This window comes from Cavia porcellus, unplaced genomic scaffold, assembly GCF_034190915.1.
Source record: "Cavia porcellus strain 051 isolate PalLab524CR breed Dunkin Hartley unplaced genomic scaffold, mCavPor4.1 scaffold_31, whole genome shotgun sequence".
Classification (NCBI taxonomy): domain Eukaryota; kingdom Metazoa; phylum Chordata; class Mammalia; order Rodentia; family Caviidae; genus Cavia; species Cavia porcellus.
Window position 1 is genome coordinate 22811616 of NW_026947514.1, and position 23882 is coordinate 22835497.

Consider the following 23882-nt stretch of genomic DNA (forward strand, 5'->3'; position numbering starts at 1 on the left):
AGTAACTAAAACATAAAAAAAAAAAAAAATGTAATCATTGAATCTCTACCTTTCAAAAGCCCACTGCCTCCCCTCCAAGGGGTCCTGCAGGATTATAAAATTCACTATCATCTGTGTTCACTCAAAGATGCAAAGGACACAAAGCCACTCAGTTCTTTCTTTTACTCCTACGGTGAAATCCTGTGTCATAGTTGTTGTTTCCATATGACTCCTTCTCAGAGATGATTGATTTTTCTTTTGTCTAAAATTTCTTGCAATCTCAAATGCCTTTTCCTTTCTCTTTACTCAGTTAATTCTTACTTATCTTACATTATTAGCTCAAATATAATTTCCTCAGTGGTTTCTCTGCTCACATCGTCAGCCACTGCTTTGTCACTGTCCTACCAATGTGTCTGTTATGGTAACAAGGCTTTGCTTCCGATCCTCAGATCGCTCATCAGAATCTGACACCATGCTTTCATTTAAAGATTATTTGGTTAATTAACAGTTTCCTCCATCAGATTCACCAGACTTACTTGGTTTTGCTGTCTTGTATGCCTGTGTCTTTTATGCTCAGCACATAGTAAGTGCTCAATATAAGCAATTCTTGTAAGTGAAAGCATCAGTGTAAATCATTTGGTTGGTCAGAGATAACTTCCAGTGTTCTCTAACTAATGACTATTCCTTGCCATAGATCTAGTTAATCCTAAGAGAAGGAATTTTCCTCTGGTTCAGGCTGGGCCTCCCTGCTTCTACATGAATCCACTGCTTAATCTGCGACCAGCACAAATGTGGAAATAAAACAAACAAACAAACAAAAATATGCCTGTGTCAGGAAAGTGCCACAAAAATTTGTTGATTGGAACTGGAAAACTAAATGAAATGACCCTAGATGGAATCAGGAACTGGAAAAAGTAATCCCAGAGCCCATTAAGAAGGTATTAGTGCAATTGGAATATACATTCTCAGTGTGCTTTAGATGTACCAAGGATTCGTTTCCTGCCTTTAATAATCGTACCAAGAGAGAGCCCTTTTAAAGAAATGCACACTGAATGATGTAGGGGTAAAGGGAATATTTGCAGTTCACTTGCAAGTTGTTCAGGGGTAAATACTTTCTTATATTTATAGACATATATTTTATATACACATTCTCTTTGACTCTGATATATCTGTGTGTGATTTACATTCATGTATTGATAGACACAAACGATCCCCTACTGACAATGGGTTGAATAAATGTTTTTCAACCTAATGATTGTGCAAAAGCCATCCTCATTCAGTACAAGCTCTCTATAACATTTCGAATTTTGATATTTTCTGGGACTAGTATACATATATCATTCTCTAGCAATGTTGTGCTTCAACAACGAGCCACAGTTTCCAGTGAGACACATGTTCCTCTGAAAAGAACTGTGTTGCTAAGCTACAAAGCTTGGTGAGATGCATTTTCAACTTAAACTGGAATTATTGTAAGTTGAGTCTCATCTGGAGAGAGAGATAATGAATGGCGAGGCACATGTGTCCACTGGTGAATGTAAAGACACAAGTGTGTTCTCTGTAGTCTTGTTACACCTTTACCCCAACACTGAAATTGCTTGAAGATTGAAAGTTAAAAATAATCTAAGAAACTGTTGATTTTGGGGTTAGTTGTGAAATTTTGTGTCCATATGATGTGTAAGTACACTGGTGTTCACACACACATGCGGGCTTTGTACTCAGATTCCTCATATGACATGAGCTGGAGGATCTGTAATTCCATTATGGAGTTTACTTTAACATCAGAAGAAGCACCCATAGGATTTATTGATAAGTATTTTAGGAAAAAAATAAAAATAACATATTTTTGAAAATCTAGGAGCATGTTTTCAAGAGGAGCACAAAGAAAAAAATTCAGTTTTATAATATTTTATATAATACCAAAAACTTTCTATCAGCTAGGTCGGTTTAGAACAAACAGCAAAAAATGACACATCCCTATATTGGGCTCTAAAAAGTCAGTTCTATAAATGTAATAAGAAACATGAAAAGCAAGCATTTTTCATATTTCTTAATTGTAACCATCAAGTAAATTGTGTTCCACAGGACTAGGGAGAAAGAAAGGCAAATATTCCAGATGCGTTTTTGTGCATCATTTTGAAATGATCCTTTCTCCAGTGGGTTAGATCCCAGTAGGTCCTACACAGTGACTGGCTCAGCTTGATGTACTAATTCTGAAATTCTCTCTGATGAAAACAAACCACTATGAAGAAAGTGGAGGAAAGAGTCTAGGTGATTGGCAACAAGTAGGGTAAATGCGTTTGTCAAGTTCGATAATCACAAATCAGCATTCATGCCGTGTCTGACCCAGAGAGAATCGTAAGCAATCTGAAAATTGAAACTGCAGTAAAAAATTCAATAAAGAATTATTTTGCCAATTCGTGTGATAAAGGAAAGCTGCGTAATGACATTTGGCAGTGGATGCAGACAAAACAGCTCAGTAAACAAATGAAGTCACGACACAGGGAAGGTCATAAAGTACTTTCTGAATAGGGCAAATAAAAAGTAGAATCAAATTTTAATGAGCACAAAGATAAATATTTGTTTTATAGTAGCCCTGCCTGACCTTTGCAAAACATGGTGTATTGGATCAGTAATAATTTAAGTATATTATCAATTTCCCATTTCAGTCTTTTGGAATAAACAGGTATTGTCAGAGAGGCGATTTATTAAAAAAAATCACTAAATGTAATTTTTAAAATGCATTTTATATGTTATGATTGTTTCAACAACTTGATAAGAAATTTCTGGTAAATTTATACACAAACAAACCCAAACAAGCTATCTCAGAAAGAAAAATAGAAATTAAAAAGTCTTAGCAAGCTCTCCCATCTCCTAAATCTAAGTGTGGGAATCACTACTAGTTCTGATACTTAGAAGTGGCTGCTTTTATTTTTAAACAGTTCTGTTGTTTGAGTACATTTGATCCAGGCTTGAACCATTTATTTTACTAGCCGTTTCTAAAACTGTTGATAATGGAGATTTTAATTTCTCCTCCAGATTTACTTTTGTTGTGGGCTCTTTTCCATTTTCACGAGGGAAAGAGGAAAGATGGAACACAACATCTGCTGGAAGATGTCAGAGCTTTGGGGATGGACTATAGTCACACACTTTGTATGAAAAGAAAGGACAACAAAATAACCCTAATAAACTAAATGACTGAAGAGACTGAGGCAAATAATCAAATGTTTTAATTCATTAAGACAGCCTTTGTAGCCACACTGACAGATGCTCACTACATGGAAGAGAGTCTCATTTTGCAGCTGGTTTAATTTTCTGGACATCTTATCAAGGGAGACAATGTACAGGAAGAGAGAAGTTGAGAGGAGTGCAATATTTTTAATTACTCATTTGGAACTGCGTCCTTTCTTGAATTCATTACATCTAACAAGCAGATGCACAGCTGAAGGGTGGTTAGGTAGGAGGATGCACATAGTGCCCGAAGGCTGGACTGAAGAATCAATCATATTTCAAATGTCTGTTGAAGGCCACTGCATGTCCCATCTGTGTTCTTGGTTTCCAAGCACAGATTTTAAACTTTCTGGTAATGGGTCATTTACAGGATGCCTTGTGCTCACTGCTGTAATATGACCAACTGGTATGTCCATGGACCATTTGTCAGTTGATGAACTGGACTGACCTCAGGAACTGTGTGCTAAACTATATGAAGACCTATGTATCATGATCATCATCATCTAATTTTTCCAGCAGTTTCCCTCGCCTGGTCTTACATCACAATTCAACTCATGAAGGAAGAAAGATCCTCTCTGTGTGTCTCTCTCTGTCTCTGTTCTCTTTCTCTCTGTCTCTGTCTGTCTTCCTCTCTGTCTCTCTCTTTCTCCTTTTTGATCTGGTAGAATTCTTATACTTAAATATTCACATGATTTTCTTTGTTGGTCTCTTACTACAGTCCTTTACAGTTTAGAAGGCAACATATATCTCTTCTCAGTTACAAATCTAATACTGACGTTTTGGAGTATGAAAATAAAATAAAAATCTCTGCTACTGAGAGACAATCATTGTTAAATTGTGTATCGATAATTTAATCCTTATACCTGATTCAGAACTTCAAATCTCTTGTTTGCTAAGAAACGCTCAGTAAACTTGTTTCTTTCCTTATTAGCCTAAAGTAAATGTCATATTTTCAACATATAGATAGTAAATTTCATGAAGCAGAAGATTATTGACAAATTACACAACACAAAAAAGAAGAGAAGACATGAGGACTGTAGATAAAAATTTACAATTACCTTTGCATACATCAATTCCTTATTTAGGGTGAGTTACAGTATTTATCCTTCATTCTGGACATGGATTGATTATAGATTAATTCAGCTATCTGAAATAGCTCTATTTTACTATGAAGCCTAACATGAGAAAAGAAAAAACTATAGATTTAATACATACACTTTTTATAACGATAAATTATCTTTCCAAATAGTTCTTAGAAATTTGTCCTCTTTTAAGCATGTTTGCTTATAAACTGATCCTACCGTTCTGTAATTACCTAATAAGTATTTTAAAATCATCTATTCTATGCCTTTAATATATATATTTTCATACTGAGATTAAATATTATTTTAATACCAACGGAATGCTGTTTAGAGTAATAACTTTCTGGGATCAAATAAGTGGCTTGATTTAATAGTTCAAAATAAAAGTTACACTTAACTATGCAATCCTAAGAATCTACTAAATCTAGTATGGCAAAATAGAGACCATCAAAAATCTTTTACTTTCCGATTTCTGGATATGTGTTTATTTATCACAGATTGAATAAATTTCTAAGAAAAACTCTGAGACTAACAAAAAGTTGCCAACCATTATTTTGCTAATTAAAAATGCCATAGGGGGTAAGAAACCACTGCTTTTATAGAAGCACATTGAACATAACCATCAAAACCACAGCCTATCATTTCATAATGCAGAACAGTTCTGTAATTTTAATTTTGTGGAGACTTGCTGTATTGTTCTTATTTTTATCATTTCACCATGGATCGGTGAAAGCTTCTGCACAATCTGATGCTGCTTTGAATTTGGATTGGGAAGTAGTGCTCTAATTTACAAGGTGCTATCCATAGGAAAGTACCATTACTGACAACCACAGTGTTTCATTAGAACACACATCTAGTCGGTACTACAAGTGACTTCTAGTCCTCACTAATTGCTTAACTATCTGTTAGTTATTTTGTGATCTCTAGAATGTAGAATTGGAGATTTGATTCCTACGAAGCTCTGTGATATCTTCTCTTGTGTGGCAGTAATGATCAATAGAGAAGATAACGACTTTCTTATACATTCTCTGAATTATCTACTGGATTCCATCTCAGTTTAGAATGAAAACCTTCTGGCACACTTTGAAAAAATTGATATACAACATTAGTGAAATGACATGGGTTATGGATTTCGGGTACTTGGAATTTAATTACATTTCAGATACTAACTCTGACCTTAAGCAAATGAATTTGCCTGCATAGACTTCAATTCTGTCACCTACTATAAATCATTAAAATAAACTCTAAAATTCCCAACCCAACTTTAAAGTTATGAACACTCTGTAAGTATAAGAAAAAAAATGAAGCAAAAAAAAAAAAAAAAAGATCTAAGGTTTATGGACGTATGGAAGCAAATTACAGCGTTCAATTGTATGCTCAGTGTCACCAATGAGATTTTAACTGAGAATTTCACTGAGATAATTTTTTTCTAAATTTCTGAAAAGTTTATAGCTAAAGGAAATTTAAAAAGCTAGTGTGAATCACTGTATGTCTGATCATTGCTCCTTTTTTGCCTTTCACATAATTTCTTTGTATTTTAAAAATATTTAATTTAAATGTCATTAAATGACGGTACATTCTCTCTAGTTTCTTAGAGTTCAACCTAGTGTAGATTGCAACAAAGCTGGTCTACTTTATCTATTCATTTCTAGAGCCTGAGTTTGCCCCCTTGTTTTATTGGGAAAGCTGATACTGACTAAGTGCAAACAGCTGAACAAACCAGCTAAGCACATGGTAAAATGTCAAATTACTTGCAAGCAGGCGGTTGTGAATTCGATCCCCAGTACTGATAAAAAAAAATGCCAAATTATTCTAAGTGTAATGAAAGATAAAGAAGCTTTACTCATTGTGCTCTCTCAGGTCATCAACAGTGCTTAATCTACTCTCATTTGAGTCTTGTTTTCTTCACTTTCCTTGATTTCAGGTGCTTATTAAAACACTAATTCCAAGTTAGGACATTTTAAAAACAAACCCCTGTATCTCCAGCTCACAAAGCCTCTCTTACTAGAGCCATCATTCTTGTTTTCTTATATCATCTTTTTTTTTTTTTTTCACTTTCTTTGTAGTTCAGAACCTTACAACTCCACAGCAGGAGACTTGCTAAAGGGGACAGTTCATCATGTTATTACTAAGCATCCTGCCTCCCAAAAGTTAATTTTATGCTCCCTCTGGGGTGGGGATACATTAGGGTCTGGCTACATAGTTTATTCAGTATTTATATATGAATTTTTCACATCTTTCCACAGCTTTCTAATGTCCTACATGCTAAAGAGACAAAACATTAATTTATGAATTGAGACCCTTAAATACAAGTTCCATTTTCACAGCAACACGAGATATGGTTCTAAACATGCATTTTTGTAGCCTGATCTTCTCTAATCTGTTGCCAGATGGTAGAACACATTATATTCACCTCAGGATATAGGATGTTCTTTCCTGCACCGTACTGCATAATCCCTCACCTTCAACATTTGGAGGATGAAGATATAAATAAATGTGTTTTTTCCCAGGCAGGAAGAAGTCTGATATAACTTGCCTCTTCAATTTTGTCTCCCTCATTCATGGCTTGTGTTACAAAGAGTTTTTCTCACTTTCCCTACAAAACTTATACAGCTATAAATCAAAGAGTGCAGGGAAAGAAAAGGTTCTCAGCAGGTTGCAAATATCATATCTCAGTCATCTAGATAGTTGTCAGCTCAATAACCCACAGCCAAGGTTTGAGGAAGAATTACTGGGATGTGGCATGCTATGTGGGCTAGAGTTCAAGGAAGCTACTACTGAAGAGCTGTGATAGCAAGAGAATGCTGCCAATGTCCCTGCAGAAACAGGGCATGCAAAAGACAGATTTGCAAAGAAAAAGGGCAAAATATCAGATTTGCTGCAAAATGCAGAGATCGTAGCTCTTGTCTGAGATAACAGCAAATACAATGGTGGAATATGACTCTAAAGGTGAATTTTAATATTCTGTTCTATCTGATGTGCTCTTGTGTGTTTAGTGAAAAACTCAGGAAATGTTTGTTGGGATTGACTTCAAAATGACCAAGAAAGTCTTATTTATTACAATATTGGTTAAAGACAACAAGCTCCTAATGCCTTAGGATTTAGGTTGAAAAAAATCTATGGCTTATGGGCCAAATTCAACTCAGTGTTTGCTTTTGAAAACAAAATTTTGTTGAAACATAACCACACATGCATGGTTGGTCTATGGTTGCTTTTGTCTTAATATAACAGCAGAATTTCATAGTTATGAAAAGACTGTGAGACCCTCAAAATATGAAACTTTACTCTCTGGTTCTGTGCAGAAAAAAAAAAAAAATGTTTGCCATCTTTTGTTCTAGGTGGACCTAGCAAATTTGAACAGTTCACAATACACGACCAATTGCTACAATCTTTAGTCAAAGGAGTATCTTTGTTTTTCCAGGCTAAGATAGGACTACAGCATAGAACAGAGAGTACACAAACATGTTCACCTATATAGATTTTACTTTTTAAGATCTGTGATCAGGGTAGTTCGACTGATATGACTTGTTAGAAAACAACTCAAATGTTTGTGTATACCATATTTTTCTTAGAAGGAGAATTCTAACAAAAGCAAACACAGTTTTAAAAGGCTGATTTCTTTTCATGAATCTTAGCCATTCTTAACTCCTTTTAAGATTTCTTACCTGGCATAAAAATTCAAAGACTCATTTTCAAAAATCCCAAAATATTTTGCTTGTTTTTACTTTTAAAATTATAGTTGTACATATTTAATGCAAGGAAATATGAAACCAAGAAGACCAAAATAAGCAGATGGGCACAATTTTAAGAGATGTCAAAAGCACATAAATATCAGAAGGGGTATTTTAAAAAATTATCCTTTCTGGATTGTGTTCACATTTGTTTTTTGTTAGTTGTGACATCTAACTGTGCACCAAGAAATATAATTATTCCTAAAATAAAAAAAGAATATGGCTTTTTTTTTTTTCTCTAAGTGAGTCTATTCTTAGAATCCTAACATCAGTTAGAGGTGGTTGCAATCTGGTCACATGTTTTAAATGGGAGTAACAAAGTGGACTTTGGTCAAAACCCTTGCTTGTATAAAGATGATTACTTAGGTGATATCAAGAGACACGCTTCACTTAATTGTTGGTATTTCTCTGAAATACGAGGACCATTCAAGTTTCCTAGAAAACAAGGTAATCATTTGAACCAAAGCTCTTGTTAAATCATTGCTAAATGATCTCATAACTCTTATTAAAAATGTGAAACATTTAAGACTATACTCAACTATAATGACTATAGTATGTGCTTTATGCATATTCACTGAATGAAGAACAAAGATGTATCAGTCTCAACCTATGGAGAACCCCTAAAAATTACTTCAAGGAACATTCAGTATTTTGTGTTCTATCACTGAATGCTCATCACAGAGGCAATTATGTCTCATACTAAAACAAAGCAAAATACTACACCATCATAAATCTGATGAAGGAATACATATTGTCATATCAGAAGGGCTGCTAAACCCTAACACTTTCCTTTATAACTCTCACATTTCTCAAACTTGTTCAAAAACAAATACTATATATTTAACTGTAAAATGATCTTTTAAAAACTTCAGTCATTTTCTGCAATACAATGTTTCTTATTCAATTTTAAATGTTAATATGCTAGTTTACTCTAGGAGGAAATGTGGAAGCAAAGGGCATGGACATATTTCTTTGTGAAGTTGGTTAATTAACATGCATCAAATACAGCAACAAAATACAATTTATTGTATTTTAAAAGTTACAAAACTATAACAACCAAATAATGGGCTCATTCTTCAGATTGCAATCATGTGTTTAAAAATGCATTCAAAAGTCAAGAAAGACTATGGAAACCAAAGGGAAAACCTGACTATTCACTTTTGAGGGCACAAAATTCATCAAAATAGACATCAGGGAGATACAGACATAACTGTTTTTGCTGGTTACCTACAGGAAGTGTGGTTTTCCTGCTTTAATGTTGCCATCCACACAAATATGATACATTTAAATTCATTTTATCTGCACCTCCAATGCAAGGATTTCCTCTGGGCAATAAGGGCATGCCACTTGTGTTAAGCGCTGCAAATCATCACATGAGAATTCTAAAACACTATGACTTAATAAATGTTTAAGATAGATTCTCTGTGCAAACTGCAGTATAAAGAAAAGGTATCCCTGTTGAAACAGATTTGGTTTGGTTCTGATTCTTATCTCTGTCACTTACGTGCAATTATGTGATGGTGGAAAAGCAAATTATTTGAACTTTGTTTTTCTCAATTGTGGCCACAGTAGTTTCTATCTCATAATAAATTAAAATGACACATATATAAAATGTCCAGGAATGCATTCAAACAGTGGTTCAGTGGAGGACTAGATAGTTTGTAACAGGTGATTACTATAATTTTAGGAATTCTGCCAGATCATTGTTAAAACACAGCCTTTATAAAAAAAATCAAAATACATGGTGTTAAAAAAAGATACAACACATGACTTCCTAATTATTTTACTATTACTAATGCTCTTGAAGTTATCCATGTCCTATACTGCTTGTATGATAAAACTATATAGTGCATGACTAAGCATCACTTTCCAGTTCTGAGTTAACCTTGGCATTCTGGCAACTTGGAATTATTCATGGTGGAAATATTACCAATGAGGGCTGTGTGTGTGTGTGTGTGTGTTGTGCACCTCCGATGACTTTAAAGCATTTAAGAGCAAGCTTTTATACTCTGCCCAATCAGTCAATGCTCCTTCTTTCCTCCCTTCCTTTATTTTTCTTCTTTCTTTCTTTCTTTCTTTCTTTCTTTCTTTCTTTCTTTCTTTCTTTCTTCTTTCTTTCTTTCTTTTCTTTCTTTCTTTCTTTCTTTCTTTCTTTCTTTCTTTCTTTCTTTCTTTCTTTCTTTCCTTCCTTCCTTCCTTCCTTCCTTCCTTTCTTTCTTTCTTTCTTTCTTTCTTTCTTTCTTTCTTTCTCTTTCTTTCTGTCTGTCTTTCTTTCTTTCTCTCTTTCTTGCTTCCTCTCTCCCACTTTCTTTCTTCTTCCTCCATTCTTCCTTTTCTCTCCTTTCCTTTGTCTCTTTGCCTTCTTTCACTAAAAAGTTCTTAGCTCACAGAAACTGTTCAGTTCATCCTGTTTTTCCCTTTTCCTTCTTACTCTTTAGGAGAGAGAGAGAGAGAAAGAGAAATACCCCTTCACCACTGAAAACCATCATTAGAAAACCATGTGCCTCCCCTGACATTACTGGATATTTAAAAAATGGACTTTTAATCTTAGGACAATCTTTACTGTATTATTTACTACCAATTTTATACCTATTTCATATTCTATGCTCAATCTTTATGAGCAAGAAAGTGAGGTTAGTAAGAATTGTCATTTTCATATGATTAGTATCAGACAAACTGAATACTTGCATGTAATACATCGAGTTGGTTGGATAATCACAGATATAACCGAATACCTGGACAATGAACTGGATACATCTACTTCTGTGTCAAGAAATTAACATTCTGCTCTCAGAATTAAGGTTATTTTATATGTCATATTCTTTGAAATAAGAAAAGAAATAATTCAGATCAAGTCAAAGTGTTGGCTTTCTAATGCATCCATGAATTAAAAAATAAAATAATTAAATATATATATATATATTATTTGAGAAAGAACAAAAGATAATTTTAATTCAAAATATGCATGACGTACAATCAGTGAGTTAAAAAAGCTATTTACCCCTCCTCAGATGACTTGCTGACCACCTTTATATTTTGATGTTAAAATACACAAACATAAATGAGTTTTATAATAAAATGCATGCAGATTTCCATAATTTCCTCACCAATTTAGCAACAGGCATTGCTGTATACCATGGAAGGATTGTGCTCCTCAGTAGCATTTTCCAAAAGCAGGACTTTGTTGATCTGTTCTTGAACAAAAGATTCTAACTACAAGGTTAATAACCTATAGAAAATGTCTTTGGAAATTAGCTCTTTGGTAAACTCTTTTAAAAGTATGCCAACTGAATCGTACCAAAGAAATCAACAAGGGTTTTTTAATTGCTGTTTAAATATTATTAGCAGTGGCTTCTTACTGTAAGTTTTGCCAACTCAGTCAAGTAAAAGTGCAATTTATGACTCCTATAGGCAAATCACAGTTATAAACCAAACAATTCACCTGAAAATTTGTGTCGCTTCTTTGTGAAGTTCCCTATTGTGAGATTCAAAGTAGAGATCATAGGGGAGTGAGAAATAAAGGCAGAGGATTTCAAACCACATATTACAAACAGAGAACAGAATCACAGAACGACATCAGGACAGTGGATACCAAGACAAGATGGCAAGACAGATGTACCAGACAAGAGACACATGCTTGACCACAGTGCCAAGGAAGAAAAACAGGAGCAAACCCATACAGAGATTCTGCCAAAGCAGCTCTTGGGGGCTGCTATGACCCAAAGGGAATAATAATAATGATGATGATGTAAAAAACAAGAACCCATGAAATTATAACTACAAAAGAAAAGTTATCCCCACAAATCATACAGTGAACCTGCTGGGTTAGCCTGAATGTGTCACTTGGATGAAATACAGGATGATGTAACTGTAGCCCATGCACTGGTGATGGTGGCTAAGGTTAGTTTATTAGCTACACAGTATCACTGCATGCCACACAATGATCTGAGCATGTCCAGAAATAAAAGATACAACATAGATTCCGTATCTGCAATAAAAGTCTTTTTATGCCATCTGAAATTCGTGGAGAGGGATGTATTTCTCTGTTGTTTCTGCACTTTTTCATGTACGCATGTATGTATGCACGTATGTATGTATGGTGTATTTATTATTTTCTGGCTCATCTGTGTACCTGTTCACATAGTTACACTGTTATCAAGGGAAGAGTAAGGTATGTGACCTGTGCAGACATACAGGAAAATAGAAAGGGAGGAAAGTAAGAGGAAAAAATTGCATAAAACGAGGAAAGCACAGTATATCATTCTTTTGTACACAACTTTCTTGGATTTTGTTGGGTTTTGTTTCATTTTGAGATACATACTGGGGGAATATGCTGGAAGGGGAGGAATTCAAGTTAGGATGGCAAGAAAAGATTTTGTTGCCTTGTTTTATTTGTATATCTATATATCATTCAGTATTTAATATAACGATAATTACTTAAAGTATAGCGATGAATTAAAATATAGCCATAATGACCAAAATACCAAATATGAATCAAAACAAAACAAAGAAATTGAACCACCAAAAATTCATGCGGCACAAGATGAGGTGAAACAACAGGAAATGTTATTCAAATATATACCAGATATGCATCTATTTCTCTATATACACAGGAATGTGTATATGAGGATAGATATATCTGTATAATTTTTATTTCCACCCTTCCCAGGGGTAACTGAACTATGGAATCACCACTATAATTATGATAAAAAGTAAACAAAATCTAAAGAAAATTCACATGCTTTGCTTGCCAAGTGAAAACAGTATCATGCATGTCTATGTTGGCTGATGCTGGTTAAGAGCAATGTGTGAATTTCTGTGTAAACACATGGCTGATGGCAGGGGCTGCTGTTAATCTCTGCTCACAACAGTCTGATATCATCTCAGCACAATGACAGGCACTGCATATTTAGTATACACACATGGTATATATATTATAAGTACACACACAGTACACGTAGTTGGGGCTTATGGAAGGAAGAAACTACACAACAAATGATAAAAGGAAAAAACATAGAAATGTCTTCTTTAAAACCCAATCCTTCTTTGATTTATTTACTTTGGAGGAACTTGCTTCATGATTTCATTAACATCATTTTCTGTCTTCTACTTGCACTGACATTTGAAAACAGGAAGTTCTTATGAGTTTTGCTTGAAATTCTCCCTTTGAAGTGTCCATCTTTATTCTGTTACCTATCAAAGCTCTTGTACTAGATCCTACTGCTCACATGATAAACCTTGTTGTTTAACCGTACTCAGTTTTTGACCATAATAAATAAGAAGTTGTATGTCTCCAAATTAAGATACAGAAGAATGTCCTTTGGGGTTAATTCTGTCTCTCATAGTAACAAGCAGTTACCTACATATTTGGCCTTAGGACTGCAAAATCTTACCAAATTTTTAATTTGCCAAACTGACATATAAATTAATAGAGTTTGTTCATGGCACCATAGTGCTCCCAGTTTAATGGTCTATTTCTATCTTTATTCATTAACCTGCAGAATGAGTGAATTATTTTCCATTTTTGTAACTCAATTCTATAACATCAATTTTTAATCTGTTATAGTAATTATGTATCTTTTAAAACTACAATGCTGAAATGTTTGAAAATTATCTTGATAGTAAAATTGTAAGAACTGCATGGGAACTGTATTTACTTACTTATTTATTTATTTTTTGTACCAGGGATCAAACTCACAACCTCACACTTGCCAAGCAGGAGCTTAGGCCACTGAGCTAAATCCCCAGCCTCTAGTACTGTATAGAAAATATTTACTAATTGATTATTACATTGTAGGTGATGAGCAGCTCAAGGATAATGTATATAATACATGTGGCCCGTAGATGAAAGTTGCTCTAGTTTTCAAAAAAAAAAAAAAAAAAAAAAAAAAAAATTTAAAAACTATAAAAATGAAAACAATTCTACTCAACTCTATTACCTAAGTTTTTTGGTACATTGGAGGTAGAGAAATAGGAGCCCAGATGCCAATGCATAAGCATAAACATTTCTATTTGAAACTTTAATTACTTTTTTGTGTAACAATTTTGTAGAACTACTATGGGGAGACACTAGATTGGGTGCTAGGAATACAAGGAGTAAAATTTGATTTCATCTCATGAGTTCACAATCTGTTAGAAAAGTCAGATAGAAAAATAAGGGAGAAAAAAGGTTAGAAGGAAAAAAAATAAGAAGCCATGAGGATTGAAAAGCTCAGGATATTATCAACAGTCTAAGAAGAGTTCTCTCAAAGAACATAAAGTCAGGCAAGAAAAAGAAGAAATGCCAAACCCTCTGTGAGGAAAGGCAGGAGGATTATGGGTTCGAGCCTAGTCTTGGCAATTTAGCAAGACCCTGTGTGGAGCTAAAATATAAAAATGGGCTGGGGATGTAGCTTAGTAAAAAGCCATGGGTTTATATCCTAGCATCAAAAAACAAATAAAGAAAAATAGATTTAATTCCATGAAAACAAAGGATATGGAAAAGAAGGAAAAGCAATTTTTTTTTTTTTTTTTTTTTTTTTTTGGTTAAAGAGATGTAGGTTTTCTTTGGGCAATGCTTATTTATATGAAATCACAGATTTTCAAATAATTCAGCAGACTTTGTGTTAGGTGAATAAGCTGAGATGAAGTTAGAGATAGGAAAAAATTGCCCAATTTTAGTTTAAGATTATGAGATATTTGAAAGTCAAACTAATTGAGTCACCATCCTTAGCTAAGCTTTTACTCTGCCTTAAAATTACAGTCTAAGAGATTACCATATTTACATATTTTCCAGAAAAAAATGCATCTATTGAGTTTGCAAGGGTTCTAGACTGAAGTCAACCAAGCTCCAAAAAAATACGTTGCCCTTAAATATAATATAGCTAAACTGTAGCAAATCATGTTGACTCCAAGTTTCAAAATGAGGCTCTCTATGTGAAAGGTAATTGCTTACAACTGCTTCAAAACTAGAATCATTAAAATTCACTGTGATTTCAAGAAAAACAAATTAGGAAAAACCATTTCATTTCTAACTTGATGCCCACATGAGATCAAAATTTTTGAATTATAGCACATGTTAACTTGCCGAATTTATGAAATATAAGAGTTTCAAATAGATCATGAAATAGTCTGTAGAGGGAAAGTGCTTCATAAATAAAACATGTAAAAAATAGTAAACTTGCTTATAAAATGATAGAAGACAAGGTAATCATTAGAAGTGATGGAATACACCTCAGGTAATTAGTCAACTTTAATGTATATCAATCCAGCATCAGGGCTGAGAAAGAGCAAAACTCAGAAAACAAGTCAGTGAATTAGTATGTTCAAAACCAAAACTTTAATCTTGATCTTCATGTAGAATTGCAAGATTAACAGTGCATGTGAAAGTCAGGTAAATGTCACCACTATCCATCTCACACAGGCAGTGGACATGTTCTCTTTAAATAGTAACGTTCTCTGGTTAGTAACGTTTCTGATTGTAATTCATCTTGCTTTGGGAAATATAAAGACTGTGGTGATAGCTTCCATGTGATGCAGAAGTTTGATAGCTCTACGAAGACAACTCTCATCAGTGTTAATCTGTTCCCTGGGAAACATTTTTCCTCTCTCTACATCAGTGGAGATATCTATCTCTTTGTATTAAATATACCTCTGACATACTTTACTGTGTATCCCAACTAATCACCAGGGTGGGTCATGGAGTGAAAAAATTTAGGAGGAATAAATGCTCATTCTTTAAACGTTATGAGTTGCATTATCCCAGGCAGAGAGATTGATAACAGTTTCTTAGAGCTGTATGTTAGGTCTATCATGGTGGGGATTTTATTTCCTCACTTTATTTATTTCCTCCCATGCTCCTTCATAGAATATAGTGAATTGTTCCCTAACTTGACCAAGTTACTCAAGAAATGCTGGCACTGAGTTCTAGTTATCTGCAGTTGAGTCAGCTAAAATAGCTGTGTAGCATCTAAAAAGCAAATAAACTTAGTTTGGGATCATTCAAGTTTGGGCCAATCCAGGTTCATTATCACATGACAATATGTACCCACAACCTGGGGAGCTACAGACCTTGTGAATCTGAGATCTAGAAAATTCCTCTTCCTTGTTATGGAGGGTGTTAGGAAGAAGAATGGATCAGTGGACAGTAGTTGGAGAAAGATGGTGATATTTCAGAATGACTAAGCCTCAATTTTTTTATAAGACTGTAAATCTAAAGATTTGATGGACATTGCCACAGATATTACTCTAAAGAAAAGAAGAAAATTGGAGCAAAGATAAACAATCCTAATTAAAGTCTAGGCATCTTAAGCTCTTGGTCACAAAACTAGTCAATTTAATAAATCGTTTGAGGATAAGAGTGTCATTCACATCTGAGACCTTAAAACGTAGCTTATGTGTAACGTATATAGTTGGTCCTTGAAAAATATTTGAACCGAATTATGGTACAAAAGTAATTTATAAGTCAAAAGTCTTTATTCTACTTCCCAAAATCTCATTTATGAAAATCATTAAAATAAGAACTCAAATTTAGAGGTATACTCTGTTGTGTCAGATAGAATTGAATGAACGAGTAGATTAATTTTTTTTAACACTGGTGCCCATAATTTATATAGATTGGAGATGTGTGTGTGTGTGTGTGTGTGTGTGTGTGTGTGTTTTTAGAGTGTAAATATCAGTCAGAACATAAGGATTATTAGTTGATAACCTGAAAAATTCTAACAAGGTCACATCTACCTTCCTTCCACATGGCCTAGCTCCCAAAGGAGCAAATCGCACTCTAGGTGTTATGGTTTGGGTCTAGACGTTCCCCCAAAGCCTCATGCAGTTTCAGATGGGCCTCTTTGGAAATATCTGAATCTAGAGTGTATGATTGATTGGTGGTATGATGCTGGGATTAAGGGTGCTCATATTAAGGGTGGGTGATTGCTGGATCAGTCCTTTGGGTTGGCATTGCTCTATTCGTAGCAGTCTGGACATAGTATAAAAGGGGCAGAAAGACACTGTTAAGGTTTGGTTGTGGATTTTTCTGTCATCTACCACCATGAACTGTTGTCCTCCTGCCATGTGCTACTCTGTGTCGGAGCTAACCAACTATGGACCAAAACCTCTAAAAACTGTGATAAACCTTTCCTCTCCTAACTTTTGGTGTCAGAGGATTCTGTCTCAGCAATTAGAGAAAAGTAACTAAGACATGAGGAGAGTGAGATCAACATATAATCGGTATGTCTCTATATAATGCTAAGGACAGAAACCCACAGAACTTCCTGTATTCAAAGTCATTTGCAAGAAACCAAGGAATCAGACTTCAATAAAACTTAAAATCTTCTGAATCATTTTTGGGAAATAAATGGTAGGTTTTAATTTTTAATATATTTTCTCCATGAAGCTTAAATTTCTCTAGAGTTATCAAAAGAAAATGCTCCAAGACATGCTTTTTTATTTTTTAAAGCAAAGGAAAACATTTAAAGCAACCTAGAGAAAGCAAATTTTATTCATTACTTTTAGCCTTTGCAGAAATAAGACCCTGACCTGATCAGGCTTTTGTTAAACATACACAGAAATTCGATGATATCTGTTCTCTATTATATACATATGAATGTTTATTTTTTTAGTCTGAAACAGGTTAGTTGGGAAAGTTGAAAGGAAATAGTCAGGGACTAGCAGTTGCCTGCTGGACATTACGTCATATATAGTTCTTTATAAAGAAAGGTCATAAAACATCAAAATGTATCAGCATCCAAATGGGAAACACACTGAAGCTTCTAATTGCCAAAGTCTGATCAACTTCAGCACAGTGGATACATTTTGAAGCATCACAGCTATTGACATGGCATGGTTCACTACTAATTTTGCATTTACTGCTCTAAATTTTTGCACAAATTTTCTAAACATACAATTAACAAAATTAGTATAAATATAATACCATGTTAACTGCTGTTGAAATCCCATGGAAAAGTTTGTCTGATTTACTTTTTATGTATTCACTTTTTTGACACTTGAGTTCAGAGTTACTCCTGAGTTTTAAGTGGTATTTGCCAATATTTGTGGCTCCAGTTTGGTTTCTTGCTTTTTTGACTCATCCCAATATAAGTTTCTTCAGGCTCTCACCCTTGTCCATTTCATAGTTTCCACTGGTTGCTACACTTCAGCTATTCCTGTGATTAATCTGCACATGTACTTGTCCAAATTTGGGTTCATACTGTGAATATATATTTTTTTGCTGTCAATAGACTTTAAGTTTCCCTAAGGTTTTACTGCTCCTTCCATGGGATTTGATGCTTTTGTTTATGAATTAATATTTATACATGTATGATCATACATATATAGATATAGGAAGTACACACACTAACAGTATAATATATAGAAAACACATGTATAATCACATATATGTATGTATTGCTTTTTGCAAATGAAAAAAGAAAGCAAGCAAAACAAGACTGACCTGACCTACCTGGACTTGGCTCACATTCGACGAAGTCTTCGTCATCACTTGAACATTCAGCAGATGAAACAAGGTCATCTGATGTTGGCTGCTCATGTTAAAGGAATAATGAAGGGGTGAGGTTGGGAGAAAGAGAGAAGAAAAGCTAATGAATCCAATGTACAAAGGCATTGAAGATGACACTGTGTCCCACCTCCCATCATTGTCACTGTTTATTTACAGAGGCCCACGATGAACAATAGGTATTTTTTAACTACTTGATAGCTAAGGAGGGTTATGCATCCAGATAATTTGCATGGGTGTGAAGCAGAGGGACCCAAAGTGGTTTTGGAAGATGCAAGTCTCTCTCATTTCTGTAAAGCATACTGTGCAGCCTGACTATAATTTCAGGGTTGCAAATTAGAAGGGTAAAGGAAGAGGTGCTGCAAAGGATGGGCAAGCAAAGCCAACCTAGAAATGTGCGGAGGTTTAGAAGGGTTTGGTGCATACAGCACGTGGTCTCAAGCGTGTGATTGGTGACTGTGAATCTATAGGCTATAGAATTAATGAACGCTGTGGAAGCTGCTCAGAAACATCATCAGGGTTTTCCTCACGTAATTGCTGCAATTAGCTGAATTAGTAATGTGGACCAGCAGAGTGATACTGTCTGACACCCCCTGGACATAGGCTGTTTCTGAAAGAAATTGAACAAATTCTGACTGGATTACTAGTAGTTCAATTTGATACATTCTTCTCTGAGTCCTGTAGAAATGCCCTAAGGCCAGGAGGGTAATAGGAAATACAGGTATTGGCAGTAAGAATACACAAGGTAAGAAGACTCCTTTCTGCAGCTGGCACTTGTTGCATGCACCATAATTTTTGCTGAATGAGTGATGAGTGGATGAATGATCTATAGATCTTATGCAAAAATTTATTTGGAGGGCTGGAGACTTAGCCCAGTGGCTTAAGTGCCTGTCTGACAAGTGTGAGGTCATGAGTTTGATCCCTGGTCCAAAAAAAAAAAAAAAATTGACCTACTGTATGTAGGAGTACTCACAGTTGTTCAACAAATTTGTATTTCCATTATTAATTTAATATCAACTGACTTGCTAATCTTATTATTCCCAGTGTACTAAAGTCATAATCCATATTCAAAAGGAAAAGATAATAAATTGCTTCCCTATCCATTAAAGAATTTCTAAAGTCTGTGGCTCTACTTGACAATTATATATTTCATAGGTTAGTTACTACTAGTGGGTTAGACACAATTCTGAAAAACATCCTTTGAGATAGGAGTGAATATCAAATGTTTAAAGAGACTGGAAATCAGAGGAGTTACTTGAGTGCAGAAGAACACACATCTTCTAAGACACACAATGGAGAGTTAACATATGTTTTAGTTAATGTCTATGCTGGTGGCCCACAACAGTCCTTATAGTCTTACATTATTATAGGCAGAACTGTGAACTTGCTCTTGTAAAGTCATTTGTTGCAGTCTTTATGTCCTGTACCTCAGAGTATGAGATAGGGCCTTAAAGAAGTTATTAAGCTAAAAGTCATTAGGATGGGGTCTAATCCAATATGACTGGCGTCCATACACAAAGAGGTGATTAGGACACAGACATGTATATGGTGTAGAAAACATGAAAACATGGGAAAAGATGGCCTTCTCCAAGCACAGAAGAGAGGCCTCGCAGGAATACAGCTCTTTGGACACCTTGATTTGAGACTTTTCACTTTGAGAAGTGTGAGTAAATACATTTCTGCTATTTAATTCACCCAGTCTGTGGTATGTTGTTATGGTGGCTTGCAAATGAATACATCTGACAAAACATGTGCTTAGAAGAGCACATTCTTTTGGAAAGACATGGTTAGGTACAGGGTTACTGGAACAGGAAAGAATACTGTCACTTCATTGACAATGGTGGGGAGTTTCTTACAATCTATTATTGACCTTTAGTCTACTTCTGACAGGGAGTTACTTCACACTTGTTCTTCCTTAAAGTTAGTAGAAAAAGCAATTTCAAACAAACCACTTAATTTTTAAATTAGATACTACTCAACTATATGTTTCAGTTCCAGTAACTGAAATTGATAGTTGTATTCTGGGGCACCATGTTTGTGTTACAGAAATGGCAAGAAACTTTCCATGGTGTCTCTTATTGTAAGGGGTCCCTGAGCAGGTTCATTGTGAGGTACTCAGGGAAAAGGAGGAGAGGAAATAAATGTAAATTGTAAAACAACGAAGAAGGCAATTGTAAGAGGTAAACGCCATCTTGGAAGCAATTACAAAGTATAACTCAGGTGTTCTCCATGGAGGGAGGAGTGGGTAACAGGTACCTTAAGGAAACTTAAATAGGTTTGGGCCAACTGTGGAATATCTTGGATATTATGTGTTTTCTGACCATTCAAAAGACCACAGCTATATAAATGAATATGGGGAATCTCATTGGTATAAATTTTTTTATGAAGGAAAAACAATTAGAATTTTTTTCTGAGATCGAGTCTTGCTGTGCATTTCACGGTGTCTTTGATCTCACTAAGTAGCCCAGGCTGGCCTTGAACTCATGTCCATCCTTTTATGCCTGCCTTCCAAGTGCAAGGATTATAAATGTATATTATCATGGCTGGCTCCGGGAAAACAAATTCTGAAAAAAAATCCTCATAGGGTATGACAATGCCAAAGAAGTAAAAAATACACTTGTTACATACATTCATTTGGGAATTAATTGCTAGTGACTTGATTATGGAGCCCATAGAGTGGCCTTGTTAGGGCTTTGGTTCCTAATATTGAGTGAATCCTGGAGAGTTGGTGGGAATTACTGAGGTCTTCCCAGGGACTAAAGGCCAGATGATAACATTTAAATAGTCCATCGAGCAAATGAATAAAAAATACATTAACATGATATTGGCAGAGATAACTCAAGACTAAGTGTAGCATTAACACTTTTAAGGGTTAGAAATGATGCAGGTTTTTCACCTTCAGGAAAAGCACTAGATTTCAAAGTTGAAAGATACTATTTTCCAACAGCATCTTCCATTCTCATCTATGTCACACACATTTCTTTCCCTTGTGGTTTGAGTGACATGGCCCTAAACTCCACAGTCCCACCCCATTTCTTCTTCCAGTTCCATTTCAAGAATGGGTGTTTAATCTCACTGCAGGCCCCATACGTATCCTCTTCCATGTTGGATTCCTGCTTTCCTGTGTCCCATCTCTGGTTTTCTATATGAATATGTACAGAATGACGTCCTTCCCATTGAGCAATGCAGCTCAGTTTTACCAGTGGCTCCTAATGGTTCCCAGATACAAAGGACATTAATAGAAAGCAGCCTAAGTGCAGGTATGGGGTAAGTCTGATGCTCAACCAGGTACATCTGCAGTTCCAGGTCCTCTGCCTACAGCCAGGAAGTGACAGGGGCGGGAGGTGAGTTGCTTCACTAAACATCTAAATTAACCATCACCCAACCAGTCAGTCACAGATCTTCTAAGCCTGGTAGCCACTTCTGACTTACTAAATTTAGTATTTTCTTATGTAGTCCATCTTTTTGGGTCCATTCTTTATTTGAACTTCTCATAGCTGGTAATTCATTACATGTGTGTCATAGTCTACCACTATTTTGGGTTGCACTTGCCACAAAGAGGGATACAAAAACTAAACTCACAAATAGCTTTAAAAGGCATCAGAAGATGATCTGTTTCCAGTGCCACTGGATTCAGCCAGTGTGTCATAGACGATCTAGCCCCTCTTTTCTCTCCAACCCCCCCATAATCATTTAGAGCTACTTTCAATTGAAGCTCCCAAGGCAAATATAAACATCATAGTCCCTCACCATTTGACACAGCCAGCCGGGGCTTTCTGGAGAACCCGGCCGTCAATATTGGCCAGGCCTGAATAACCCCAGAAGAACTTGTTCTGTCAAGGGACTCAGGGTTCCATTTGCAAAATGACCTTGAATTTAGCATTTTAAAAACTACATATATCAAAACAAAACAAAACAACTATTTCTATCATTGGTATCTAATAAATCCAAAATCACAAACCAAGGCTTTTGCATGAGAACAACTTAGGATAATACGCTAAAGTAAAGGCAATTACTTTAGCGTTACTCTTAGAAACCCAGGGCTTTATGGTAGCAGGTTTTTTTTTCCTTCCTGTGTCTTTCCTCAGACATAAGCTAATGCAGGATCTGATGCTCAATCTTGAGAGAAATAAAGCACACTTCTTTGATGTTTGGTTCCCACGCTTGTTGGGGCAACTTCACTACAGACAGACAGAGATGCAAAACAAGTGTAAGCCAGGCATAGTGGTGCACCCCTGTAGTCCCAGCACCCTGGAGGCTGAGCGAGGAGGACTGCTCTAGTTCAAGGCCAGCCTGGGCTAAACAGTGAGTTCAGGGCCAGCCTAGACAACATAGCAAGACTCTGTCTCAAATAAACGAAACGAAACGAAACGAAACCAAACCAAACCAAACCAAACCAAACCAAACCAAACCAAAACAAAACAAACCAAACCAAACTAAACCAAACTAAACAAAATCAAACCATAGAAATGTTATTAGTAAAACAGAACAATGAACTTTTGTCCTTAAATAAAAGGCAGTAGTCTCAGACCATGGGCATGTGCATGTTGTGTGTGTGCAAGTACACATATGTCTGATATGTATCGTCCCACAATCACAATCATTTTCCACAATTCCTTAGAAGAAAAGTTAATACCATATGAAGACTAGATATTGGAGATATCAATAACAATGACTTTTAATAGCTTTCACCATTTGCCATATTCAGGCTTTGTGTTAAGCAATGGACACATGTTAACTCTTAGTACACACAGAGTCCACGAGTACTGACATTTGCCGTGACTTATTATCCATGTTCCTTGTGAAACTATTATTTTAGGAAACTCGTCTGTTCCTAGAGTTATGCCAGAAATTTCTATCATGGGGCCTTCCATGGCATCTTCTCAGCATGTTTTCCTCACAAAATCTACTAAAGCTCTCAGAATTCCCAATGGCTAAGCTCAAAGTATTGAGAAGTTAAGGTCTTCATATGCCAGATGCCAAAACTACTTGGAACTCACTTGAGGAAAAAAAACATGAACATCTGTGACCCTCAGAAACCAAATAGTTTTGCGAGTGCTTGGGCTAATAAATCCCACATTTGCAGTGCATGACTGTTGTACCATCAAAATGCTTTGTGCCTTCATTTATCTGTTCATGGATTACTTTAATAAATATTTCTGAGCACCTACATGTCAGGAACTGTAGCAGTCTGGAGCAATAAAGTGATGAGTAAGGCAGTTTCCCTGCTCTGAGAATTCAGCCTCTGATGAGACAGCCAAGTACAGGCAACTCTGACATAGTAAACAGTGCAATCCAGGAGCAAACATGAAGTGAGTGCGGAGGGAGCAAATAGCTGGCAAGTAGAGATACTTCTGAGACAGACAGGACGTGGGA

At 35.5% G+C, this 23882-nt stretch overlaps 1 protein-coding gene across 50 annotated transcripts in view; it reads right to left on the reverse strand.

Annotated features, from left to right (window-relative positions):
• Nrxn3 (neurexin 3) overlaps positions 1–23882 on the reverse strand; it is a 1541537-nt gene that overhangs the window by 33297 nt on the left and 1484358 nt on the right. For 27 of the 50 annotated variants that reach the window (XM_063240985.1, XM_063240978.1, XM_063240972.1 and 24 more), the window contains one exon: positions 18444–18531. In XM_063240985.1, coding sequence (XP_063097055.1) covers positions 18444–18531 — 88 coding nt within the window. The remainder of the gene's footprint in view (positions 1–18443; positions 18532–23882) is intronic. The other 23 variants (XM_063240987.1, XM_063240986.1, XM_063240979.1 and 20 more) reach the window with 1 other exon arrangement.